General features: G+C 41.4%; 1 protein-coding gene across 2 annotated transcripts in view; it reads right to left on the bottom strand.

Annotated features, from left to right (window-relative positions):
• The window catches only part of KIF13B (kinesin family member 13B), a 216027-nt gene that overhangs the window by 17922 nt on the left and 185712 nt on the right, over positions 1–12393 (bottom strand). For both annotated transcript variants that reach the window (XM_070734859.1, XM_070734861.1), the window contains 2 exons: positions 6956–7058; positions 6437–6570 (listed from right to left, as the gene is read on the bottom strand). In XM_070734859.1, coding sequence (XP_070590960.1) covers positions 6437–6570; positions 6956–7058 — 237 coding nt within the window. The remainder of the gene's footprint in view (positions 1–6436; positions 6571–6955; positions 7059–12393) is intronic.

Here is a 12393-nt window from a genome sequence, read left to right as displayed (position 1 = left end):
TTCTCAATGTAAGATCTAAATGTTTTTAAAGTAGATAAATTTTATAGTTGCTATGTATGAACTTCCCTTAGGATTGTTGCACATGCTATTTATCATTTGGATTTATGGATCTGCAATCTTAAAATGTAGATACAGAAAGGCCTGTGCTAATAAATATATATCAGTATTAGCCCCACTAGGTAGATCAGACTAGGAACTCTACAGGAAGACCAGAACTACATTTTACTGAAATTGTCAATAATAATTGAATCTTGTCAGTCTGATGGTGCCCTCCTTCCCCTCCTTCTCCTTATACTCCAATGAATCAGAATGCATTTGCATTGTCTCCCAGGACTTAAACAAAAGCGCAACTTCAAACTAACAGGAGGGAAAGTTTGAAAGTAATGTTAGAAATTATTACTTCACAGAAAGAGTAGTGGTAACTTGGAATCAAATTCCAGCGGAGATAGTGGATCAATCATCACTAACTGAATTTAAACACACATGGGATAAACACATGTCCATCATTCAACAAAAAATAAAATAAAAAGCGAGATGGAAGAAGTAGTAGAAAATATATATAAGATAAAGAACACAAGAATTAGAGAGATGAGAAGGAAAATTTTACATAAATGGTACTTCACGCCAGTAAAACTAGCACACTTGCAGAGGAAAGGAAAAGGAAATTGCTGGCATGGTTGCCAAATAAAAGGAGTTTTTATGCATATGCCCTGGGAATGCGTTGAAGTTCAAAAATTTTGGAAGGAAGTACAGAATGAAATTAACAATATGCTAAACATTAATTGGATAATCACGAAAGAATTAGCAACACTAGTTAAATATGGGGAATTACGAGAATTTAAAGAAATCAAAACAGCAGCTTTGGAAAGCGCTCAAGCAGTAGTGGTATTAGGGTGGAAGGATAGCAATAAATGGACAATTCAGAATTGGTACTGGTACATGGTGGACCACATCCACTTCGAAATTATGGAAATAAGATTAAATAACTTTGATGAAAATAAATTGGAGAAGCTGATGGCACGATGGAATAAGGTGAAAAATTATATCTTAAGTAGAATTTATGACGACAATGTGAAAAATAAATTCCAATCACTTTTTGTATGTAAAGAAATGTAAACCGAAGCTAAGGAAGAAATTGAAACGTATTGCAAATAATTTAACCCCCTAAATGGTGGTGGGGTTTATTGGTGTTGGGCACTTTTTCTTTAAGTATTTTTTTTGTTTGTTGTAATAAAATTTAATAAAAATATATTTTAAATTTTAAAAAAATAAAATAAAATAAAAATAAATAAAACAAAATAATAATAATTAAAAATAATAAATACATAAAATGGGCAGACTACTAGATCTTTTTCTGCTGTCACTTTTCTATGTTTCTATGTTTGATTAGATAACGGTTTTTATATATTTCTGTCAAGTTCACCTCTCTTACTCTCCTTATTTAGCAAATTTTCTAAAAATTTAATTGCAAGTTATTGCAACTCTGTGAAGAATCAAAAGAGAAGCTGGAATGTGTTACACTTTAAAATACTTTTTTCTTTTCAAAAGAGTTTTGAGGAATTTATTTTATTTTTATTTTATTATTCAGATTTGTATGCCGCCCCTCTCCGCGAACTCGGGGCGGCTCACAACATGGCATAAACAATCATAACAAATCCAAATAGTTTAAATATTTAAAAAGAAAAAGTTTAAAAGAACCCCAATATACTAACAGACACAAACACAAACATACCATACATAAATTGTACATGCCTGGGGGGAGATGTTTCAGTTCCCCCATGCCTGACGGCAAAGGTGGGTTTTAAGAGCTTTAAGGAAGGCAGGGAGGGTAGGGGCAGTTCTAATCTCCGGGGGGGGGTTGATTCCAGAGAGTCGGGGCCGCCACAGAGAAGGCTCTTCCCCTGGGGCCCGCCAACCGACATTGTTTAGTTGACGGGACCCGGAGAAGGCCCACTCTGTGGGACCTAATCGGTCGCTGGGATTCGTGCGGCAGGACGCGGTCTCGGAGATATTCTGGTCCAATGCCATGAAGGGCTTTAAAGGTCATAACCAACACTTTGAATTGTGACCGGAAATTGATCGGCAACCAATGCAGACTGCGGAGTGATGGCGAAACATGGGCATACCTAGGTAAGCCCATGACTGCTCTCGCAGCTGCATTCCGCACGATCTGAAGTTTCCAAACACTTTTCAAAGGTAGCCCCATGTAGAGAGCGTTACAGTAGTCGAACTGGACATGGGGTGGAGATGTAAAGCTGGGTATCATCAGCGTACTGATGATACCTCACCCCATGCCCTCGGATGATCTCGCCCAGCGGTTTCATGTAGATATTAAATAGCAGGGGGGAGAGGACCAACCCCTGAGGCACCCCACAAGGGAGAGACCTCGGAGTCGACCTCTGACCCCCTACTAACACCGACTGCGACCGGCCGGAGAGGTAGGAGGAGAACCACTGAAGAACAGTGCCCCCCACTCCCAGCCCCTCCAGCCGGTGCAGAAGGATACCATGGTCGCTGGTATCGAAAGCCGCTGAGAGGTCAAGGAGCACCAGGACAGAGGATAAACCCCTGTCTCGGGCCCGCCAGAGATCATCCATCAATGCGACCAAAGCAGTTTCCGTGCTGTAACCGGGTCTGAAACCCGACTGCTGGGGACCTAGATAATCGGCTTCTTCCAAGGACCGTTGGAGCTGGAGCGCCACCACCTTCTCAACAACCTTCCCCATAAAGGGAAGGTTGGAGACTGGGCAATAGTTATTAAGTACGGCTGGGTCCAGGGAAGGCTTCTTGAGGAGGGGGCGCACGAGCGCTTCTTTATAGAGAGTTGGAAAAACTCCCCTCCCCAAGGAAGCGTTGGTAATCTCCTGGACCCAGCTCCGTGTCACCTCCCTGCTGACCAAGACCAACCAGGAGGGACACGGATCCAGTAAACAGGTGGCGGAACTCACAGATCCAATGGCCTTGTCCACTTCATCAGGTGTCACCAGATCAAACTCTTCCCAGACAGGTGGACAAGTACATGCCCCAGTCACCTCGACTGACTCGTTGTCAGTCGACTCTGTTTCCCAATTGGAGTCGAGATCGGCCCAGATCTGAGCGATTTTATCAGCGAAAAACGTGTTAAAATCCTCGGCACTGCTCTGCAAGAGCTCCCCAACTCCCCCCTGATTAAGAAGGGAGTGGGTCACCCTGAACAGAGCGGCCGGGCGGGATTCCGCTGATGCAATCAAGGCGGCATGGTACGCGCATCTTGCCGCCTTGAGCGCCACTTTGTAAGTCTTATGAATGAATATTGCCTGTGAATGCTTCAATTTTGTGAAGCAACGAATCTGAAAAACAGACATAGATAATTTTTTGGCTAGCCAAGAGCCACATTTAATACGTTTACAGTACTTTTACACTTTATAGAAGATGAGCCCACAAAGAGGATGGGACCACATCATAGACATGGGGGCTGCTTCATATGTTAACTATGATCTGCTTGCTTTACAGATTGTGTTTCTGTTTTCATGGCTTCCACATTCAAATGGCAAGCAACTACACTTCCAATTTTCAGGAATCATGTTTTAAGGTGGCTTCAAGTATTGCAAACAGATCACTTCTGTAAAAGGAAAGTATAAATACTAAAGCAGTTATGGACCAAGCCTGTGAAGAGATGACAAAACTTTTAATATTCTTATCATTTCCCCCAATGTTTTATAAAAGAGTATTAACATTTTTCTTGAGAAATGCAGACCGTATTTGTGATGCTCTTCTGAATTACTATTTCCTGAAGGTCAGCTCAGAACTCGTGCTTGACAGCTACTAATTTGAAATTCATACTGGAGAGCTGGGTCTCTGAACTGTCCTAATTGAGGTTTTTTAGCTTTCTAAAATACTGTACATGCTGGTTTGGCAACTCTTAAAACCATGTTTCCAAATTTAATAAAATTAAAGATTATACTGAAATGCCACTGTTTCAAATGTCTCTTTCTTTCTCTTACAAAGGCAAGACACAAAGGGAATCAACATATATGCAGTGGTACCTCTTCTTATGAACGCCTCTACTAACAAACTTTTCGAGATACAAACCCAGTGTTTAAGATTTTTTTGCCTCTTCTTCTGAACTATTTTCTCCTTATGAACCCAAGCTGCCGCCGTTGGGATGCCCCACCTCCGGACTTCCATTGCCAGCCGAAGCACTGGGATCCCCCTGAGCCTCCCCTCGCTGGGAATCCCCACCTACGGACTTCCGTTGCCAGCTGAAGCACCCATTATTGCGTTGCTGGGATTCCCCTGAGGCTCCCCTCGCTCGGATTCAAAGCAGGGCTGGCAAAAATGAAGGGAATCCCAGCGAGGGGAGACTCAGGGTAATCCCAGCAGCGCACTAATAGATGCTTCGGCTGGCAACAGGAGTCTGGAGGTGGGCTTTCCCAGCGAGGGGAGGTTCAGAGGAATCCCAGCAACACAAGAACGGCTTGCAATGGAAGTCTGGAGGCGGGGATTCCCTGCGGCGCAAGGCAAAAGGGGTGACTTTTGGGATGGGGTTGCATGCATTATTTGCTTTTACATTGATTCCTATGGGGAAAATTGCTTCTTCTTACGAACTTTTCTACTTACGAACCTGGTCACGGAACGAATTAAGTTCGTAAGAAGAGGTACCACTGTATTTATGTTTAAGCTCGCTGCAATTTCAGGTTTGCCTTTTTATTATACTGCAGCTTAGGAGCAAACCCAGCATGAAAAATGAGCCCATCTAGAACATTCGCACAAACAAAAGCAAACAAAAAGTGCATAACAGAAATGTCAGCTAAGTCACTTGAATACCTCAGGAGCTTGCTGGGGACATTCAAAAGACCGGTGATTGCACTAAAAGAAAACTCGATCTAAACAGGGAAAATCAATTTGACCCTCAGTATTATGTTTTAGAAATTAACCTATCGCCTTTAATCACACTGATAATGTAATACAAGGATGGCTTCTAAATCAATCACATTATTCCCCTCTTAAAAGGCCCAGCTATTCTTTTTGTGGCTTGTTTTGTTGCTTGTCAGTAACTTTTTGTGGGTGGCTCTACTCCAAGTTATTATGCACAAACTAAGATGTTCATTATTCCAAAGTAGCTGATAGTATTTCAGCAGCTTTTAAATCTTCATTAACTGATGGGACCATGTCTTAGTTTTCTTCCGATGACTTATTTCTCTTACACTTCCCCCATTGGTAGAGATCCAGAGAGATCCTTACATATTTTGATCAGTGAATGGAATCAGCCTGAAACAATTCTATGCATAGTTTGTGATTCTGAACTGGATTTTTTTAAATGACACTTTTCAGATGTGTTCAGGTTACAATTCTCAAAACACAACAGTAGTGTCATAAGATCCAAAAGGGCACCAGGCTGGAGAAGCCAAAACCCCCCTCACAAAACTGTACTACCAAATACAATCTATTGAGTCATTAGGAACCAATCTTGGTGAATTAAATTGTGTTTTGCTTCCCAAATTGTACACTGTACTGAAATGTACACATGGAATATGACATGGTAAGTTTAAAAGATAAAAAACACTCCACCGTTGTGGTTGAACAATCATTTGCTAGCCTCAGGAATATACTCTAAACTCCATTCACTGGTGAATAATTTCTTATTCATCTATCTATCTATCTATCTATCTATCTATCTATCTATCTATCTATCTATCTATCTTTCATTCATTCATTCATTCATTCATTTGGCAACGGAAGTCCGGAGGTGGGGCATCCCAGCGGCGGCGGCGGGTTCATAAGATGAAAATATTTCAGAAGAAGACGCAAAAAAATCTTAAACCCCGGGTTTGTATCTCAAAAAGTTAATATGACGAGGGGTTTGTAAGACGAGGTATCACTGTACAAAATTTTAAACCCCAATATTAAAAAAAAACATTCATCCATCTATCATTCATACTACTGGCCGAAGCAAAGTGTTGTCGCTCAATGGCCCCAGGCCTGCCGGCACAGCCATGTTTTTAAAACCTTTTGAAAGGCCAGGAGGGTGGGGGCAGTGCGAATCTCTGGGGGGAGTTGATTCCAGAGAACTGGGGCTGCTACAGAGAAGGCCCTTCCCTGCGGTCCTGCCAGTCGGCATTACTTGGCCCCGGAGAAGGCCAACTCTATGCGATCTAATTGGTCACTGGGATGTATGAGGCAGAAGATGGTCCCATAAATAATCTCGCCCTAAGCCATGTAGGGCTTTATAGGTGATAACCAACACCTTAAATTGTGTTCAGAGACCGATCGGAAGCCAGTGCAGCTTGTGTATGGAGTTACATGGCTGGATTACGACTGGGTGTATCTGAGTACACCCATAATGGTTATCGCAGCTACATTTTGGACTAACTGAAGATCCCCAAATTTCTTTAAAGTAGCCCCAAGTAGAGCGCTTATTCTTGCCTGCAACCCCCTAAATATGATGCTCTTGTACCTGTTGTGCAAGGAGAGAGGTCTGCCTGCCCTTTTTTTCATCTCTAACGGGAAACAGAGATTTGAGCAGCTTTGGCATCTGAGGCACAAGGGACTTCACAGGATTCAAGTAAGAGGCAGCCAGGTTACCGAGTCCTGAACAAGACAACAAATGAATGCACAATACTGCTACCTGTCTCTTGATCAGCCACATTATCATCGAAGTCTACTTTGAACCATTTCTAAATGTATGGGCTGGCTTTGCTTAATGTTGAACTTGGCTGCCAAGAAACAACCAAGCCATTTCCTTCCATTGTTTTGGTGGAAAAAATAAATTATTTCCGTCAAAGGGAACTCTGGCCTTGCTCATGACATTAAATCATGGCCGTCCATCCAATGTGGTGCTCATTCACCAAAGAAATTAGAAACTGTTTCAAAGGCATGGCCTTTATATCTTATACTATATAAAACTAGGGGAAGGAGGAGGAATCTACAGCTGCAGTGGCTTGTTCACATCACTGATTTGCCCTAAAGTTTTTACCTTGGTCTGTAGAACCATTTTGCTGAGTTGAATCATGGAGATTTGCACTGCATCTGGACTCTGTTGAAATCTGAGAAATATCTTGCTGACTTTCCCATCGACTCTAGAACGATTAATATAGATATAGATATTTGTACAATGGTCACACTGAAAGTAGCAACCACTCAAACAATTTGAAAAATGCTGAAACATACAATAAAACAAGAACCGAAACCTATTAATATCCCATGCTGCAGAGGAAAGGCACAGGCCCACTCCATGCTTTTCTGAGCCATAGGTTAAGATCTAAAAGGCCCTGTTGTAAACCGTAGCCAAATCTAAGCAGATCTAGGTCTGATCAGGGCTTGAATGGAAAACATCTGGCAATATTATTTATGGAATATTGAGTTTACCTACACGAGGGCAATAATTAAGTATGTATGTCAGCCTTCCCCATTGGGGCATCCTTCAACGGATCTTGCATGGACCTTGACTCATAGAACTTTCAGCTATCAACATGTTGGCTAGGGAATTCTGGACATTGATATTTAAACATTCAGAGGAAGCATTGCTTCAGAAAGATTAGCAAAGTTAATTGGGCTACACTTCTTCCTATGTTGTGTTTCCCTAAGAGAACAGACGCCTACAGAAGTTCTTAGATCTTTATGTCCTGAGAAAAGTACAATTTCTTGTCATTTAATATTCTGGTACTCTCTTGAGCCGTGTGTCAGAACTAAGATTCAGGGCATGTTTAACAGAGAGACTGGACTTACATACTAGCCACTGATAGAACCTCTTGCCCTTCATTATTAATTTATAGGTGTTGGCATAAAATGGGCACTCCGAAGAAGCATTTAATAAGACAGCCTGTCTGTACAATTGCAATCAATGGAAAAAGCGTCTGTAACAGTTGGTACACCTGCACCAGAATGCTAAAGGAGTTACTGAGCTGGCAAGCATTCACTCTGAAAAAGGGACAGAGTTATCTTTTTTCCCCACTGAATCTTAGAGGCTTTCTCAAAGTCTATGGATAGTCTATGGGATATACGGTAATTTAACAATCACTAGGTAATGAGCCCTAGACAACTGTTTTGTGGCTTTGGCAAGTGAATAACACAAAAGAAAGAGGAAAAGTACAATGTAAGAAATTTCTGACTACTGCACAATGGCAACCAATTGAAATTATTTTATTGAAATACAGCCACAACATTCTACTATGAATAAAGTTAGTTGTTCGACAAGTGGTGGGTACCAAGACTAATACTTGATGATATCTCAACAATCCATTTTTAGTTCTTACAAAAATCGATGCTCTTTATGATTCAACCTGCCTAGGTTTTCCCCATATTCTCTCTTCCTCCGAAGCAGATAAAAGAGAGAGAGAGAAGGATGGCTATGTTTTCCACAAAAAGTCTGTAACAAGGAAAGAACTTATTCATTACTTGTCTGGAGAAATGTTTGCCAAATGACTGGGCACCAAGGTCAGACTTCATTAAACTAATTTTCATCAGTCCATTTAAGAACACCATGCTCTCAGTCTCACATTGGGACAAAGTCATTACAGAGATAGCTTGGCATCTTCCAAATAAGCCTTATCATTCTCTGCCGCCCTCCTGCAAAACCCCACCAACTGTTATTTATCCCTTTTATAGAACTGCCCCCCATTATGGAGCTCATAGAAGATTTCCTATACTGTCCATCCACCACTCTAGAAAACAGGATTCTTCTTTAACTGGATCTTGGTCTGCTCCAGCAAAGCCTATAAGGATCCCTAACCCTGGTGGTGGTGGTGGTGGTGGTAATGAAGCAATAACCAGGGTTGCTGAATTGTGGGCAAAACAAAGTATCCATTTAAATGGAGATCCACTGAATCCACTCATTCTGAAAACATTTTTTGCATTATTCTGCCTTGAAAATTGAATTTTATCAACTAGAATATTTTTTAAAAAGTCAAATCCAGCACTATGAATCAAACTTTTTAGAAACATTCAGTAACTTATTATTACTTATTTTCATCCTGCCGCCCACCCCACAAATGGATGGGAAATAACACCTAAAGACTATAAAAACAGCATTAACGATTAGTAAACCTACAGTGGTTGTTGAGGGCATACTATATTTGTTAAATTCTAGTAGCCATAGAAATGTCCCCTTACTATAAGCAGGAGTGTTAAACTGGTGGCCTGCGGGCTGGATACATCATATACAAAGCCATGCCCACCCCAGCTCCCCGAAGGGGAAAACATTGCAATACATCACGTGATGGCAACATGATGTGGTGAGTTTGACACCCATGCCCTAAAGCAGTGATGGTGAACCTATAGCACAGGTGCCACAGATAGCACGTGGAGCCATATCTGCTGGCACACGAGCCGTTGCCGTAGCTCAGCTCCAACGTGCATGTGTGTGCTGGCCAGCTGATTTTTGCCTTACACAGAGACTCTGGGAGCCTCCAGGGGGATGGGGGAAGGAGTTTTTACTCTTCCCCCAGCTCCAGAGAAGCCTTTGGAGCCTGGGGAGGGCGAAACATGAGCCTACTGGGCTCATCAGAAGTTGGGAAACAAGCTGTTTCCAGAGGGCCTCCAGGGGGTGGGGGAAGCTGTTTTTGCCCTCCCCAGGCATTTAATTATGGGTGTGGGCACTCGGGCATGCACAATAGGGTGCACACATGCTCTTTCGGCATCCGAGGGAAAAAAAGGTTCACCGTCACTGCCCTAAAGTATCCTTAGCTTTTCCTTTGGTCATCAGCACCGATAGTAACAAAAAAATAAATCAGGATTTTATTTGATCTGTGCAACTCTCCTTTCTATTTACACCGTCTTGAATTCTGTATGGCTAACCAGTTTGTTTTGACCTAACTGCTTGCAACTGGTTATCAACAAAGCAAAGGCCACTCTTTACTCATACAAAGTACGCAATGGAAACTCAACAAAAGTCCTGGGAATCCATGCCAGTCTGGGAATGCAAAACCATAGGGAAAGAGGGCATGTTCCATCATCTGATAATTCAATGGCTTGCAACAATTTGCAAGTTATAGAACTATAACATGGCTAAACCACATAACTATAGTTTGTGCTATAAAGTCGTACTAACTTTGTATTAAGCCTTTCTTGAAACACACTGGAAGGAATTTGAAAACAGATGTATATGCTATTGCACTGTATAATCTGACACATCATAGACTTATGATGTATGACTGCATCACTGAAGGACTGGATGAATAAAAATCACCTCCTTGTGGATTGAGTTTCAAGCTAGCCATCTACTAAAGTCATCCTAACTTTCCAATGTGTGTTGAATGCCATCTATAGGAATGCATAAATCCTAACTGAATTTACGGGCAGAACAGTTGAGGGGCAGCCAATTTGGCCAAGCAAACTAATCTCACATTGCAGGCTCCCTAAGGTAGGTTATGCTTACCAGACCAACTGGAATAGCTCGGCTATAAATTCAATAGAAGTTTTAAAAAGGTACACTACTTCATTCTACAGTGATGTAATTTCTGAAATTCACAAGACGTGGGAATTATTATAAGCTTAAATGGCTTCTCTTTCTATTGCACGCTGTCTTGAGCATATGAAAACGTAGCAAATAAATTGTTTGAATAAGTAAACAAATTAAGCAGATGCATGGGGAATCGGTATATAACCCAGAGACACTAAGTCTTGTGCCATCTTAAAGATTTACAAATGTATTATTGGATGGATGTCCACAGAAAACACAGTCCATGAACATTCTACTGAATGCCTGTTATATAGTCCTATGATAGAATATTCAGAAAAGAATACATCAAATTACACTCCATACACGTAATCAAATGGACTGTCATCCACAAAGGGCTTTGCTAATAACAATTGTTAGTTTTTCTTCTGTTTGTGCTGCAAAATGCTAATATAGCCATCATCCTGGTTTCCATTCTTAGTTGCTCTATTGCAGTGATGGCAAACCTATGGTACGGTTGCCACAGGTGGCACGTGGAGCCGTATCTGCCGGCACATGAGCCATTACCCTAGTTCAGCTCCAGCATGTGTGTGTGCACCTGTCAGCTGATTTGTGGTTCACATGGAAGCTCTGAGAGAGTGTTTTAAGCCTCTGGAGGGACTCTGGAGCCTAGGAAGGGTGAAAAATGGACCTACCAGGCCCACATAAAGTTGGGAAATGGAAGAGCGGGGGGGGGATCATGGGGACATGCATGAGGGATGGGGCAGCATTGAATTATGGGTGTAGGCACTCAAGTGTGTGCAATAGCGTATATGCACCTGTTTTCGGCACCCGAGGGAAAAAAGGTTCGCCATCACTGTTCTATTGCATTGGCTATCAGGGCAATTCATGGGAGAAATATTTCCTTTCAGGCTCTGCTTGTGCTGTTTCTGTAGAAATCTATCTGGCTATTATTAGAACCAGGATGCCATGCCTCTGGTCTGATCCATCATTCCTCATTACAACAATTGAAGGAGTTCGTGTTAATTCTCCATTTATTCCACCTTCCTGTTAGTAAAGTTTAGATTGTAAACTCCTTGAGTTGAAAAGGCAACTTTTTGGATTTAAATAACTTTCTATTTGTCATACATTGATGACACTATACTAGTTTGTTGACTTTATACCAGGTTTTAAATTATTTTACCATGTTTTTTTAGCTGTTGTAAACCGCCTAGAGTCCTTTGGGAGTTGGGCGGCATACAAATTTAAATAATAGATTTTAAAAAATGCATGTTATTTTATGGACATAGTTTAGACTGCTCAGATAAAGCTGGCAAGCTCCCTGTTTCAGAAGCAAGGGCACTTCCAAACCAAGATTGCATACCACCACATTCAGAAATATTACCTTTATGTTAGGTTAATGAAGCAAAGAGGGGGGAAAAAAGCAAGCACCATGGCAGCAAATCCAAAGCAGAGTGTTAGAATTAGAGTTAGGTCACAGAAAACCATGGAAATGGATAGTTTGTTTATCCTATTCATTAGATGAATCTAATGAATTTGTTACCTCTGCCACGACCTTGGGATACTGAAACAACACATGCATTGAGGGATGGATATCGTTGGAGGGTTAAGAAACAAACAGACGTATAAAAAAAAGGAAAGAGAAACAATGAACATTCAGATTATGAATTATTCTTCCTGCTGAAAATGCCGTTGTTCAAGGACTCTTGAACTATTTGTGGATTCTCCGGAATTCAGCAGCCAACTTACAAACACTTGGAAACAGGAAAGTATCTAGAGGTGAACAAAAGTATAAATACTTGGCCATGACTTCCCCTCCAAAAAGATTTTCCTGCTTTTTTTAAAAAACTGGGAACTCTCATTCACACAACAAACTTACGAAATCTCAACATCTTCCACATTGGCCTTTGCTCAAAAACAGAACCAAGCCCCTGGCCTTGATATTAAAGGGATCATATAATAACTCTGGGCCAACAGTGGACATTAGAAGACCGTTCCAAAATTTAGGCCGAAAGATA

Source organism: Erythrolamprus reginae, chromosome 1 (assembly GCF_031021105.1).
Source record: "Erythrolamprus reginae isolate rEryReg1 chromosome 1, rEryReg1.hap1, whole genome shotgun sequence".
In the NCBI taxonomy this organism is placed as follows: Eukaryota; Metazoa; Chordata; class Lepidosauria; order Squamata; family Dipsadidae; genus Erythrolamprus; species Erythrolamprus reginae.
Note: the sequence above shows the minus strand (reverse complement) of the source record. Positions and strands in the feature narration are given on the sequence as shown.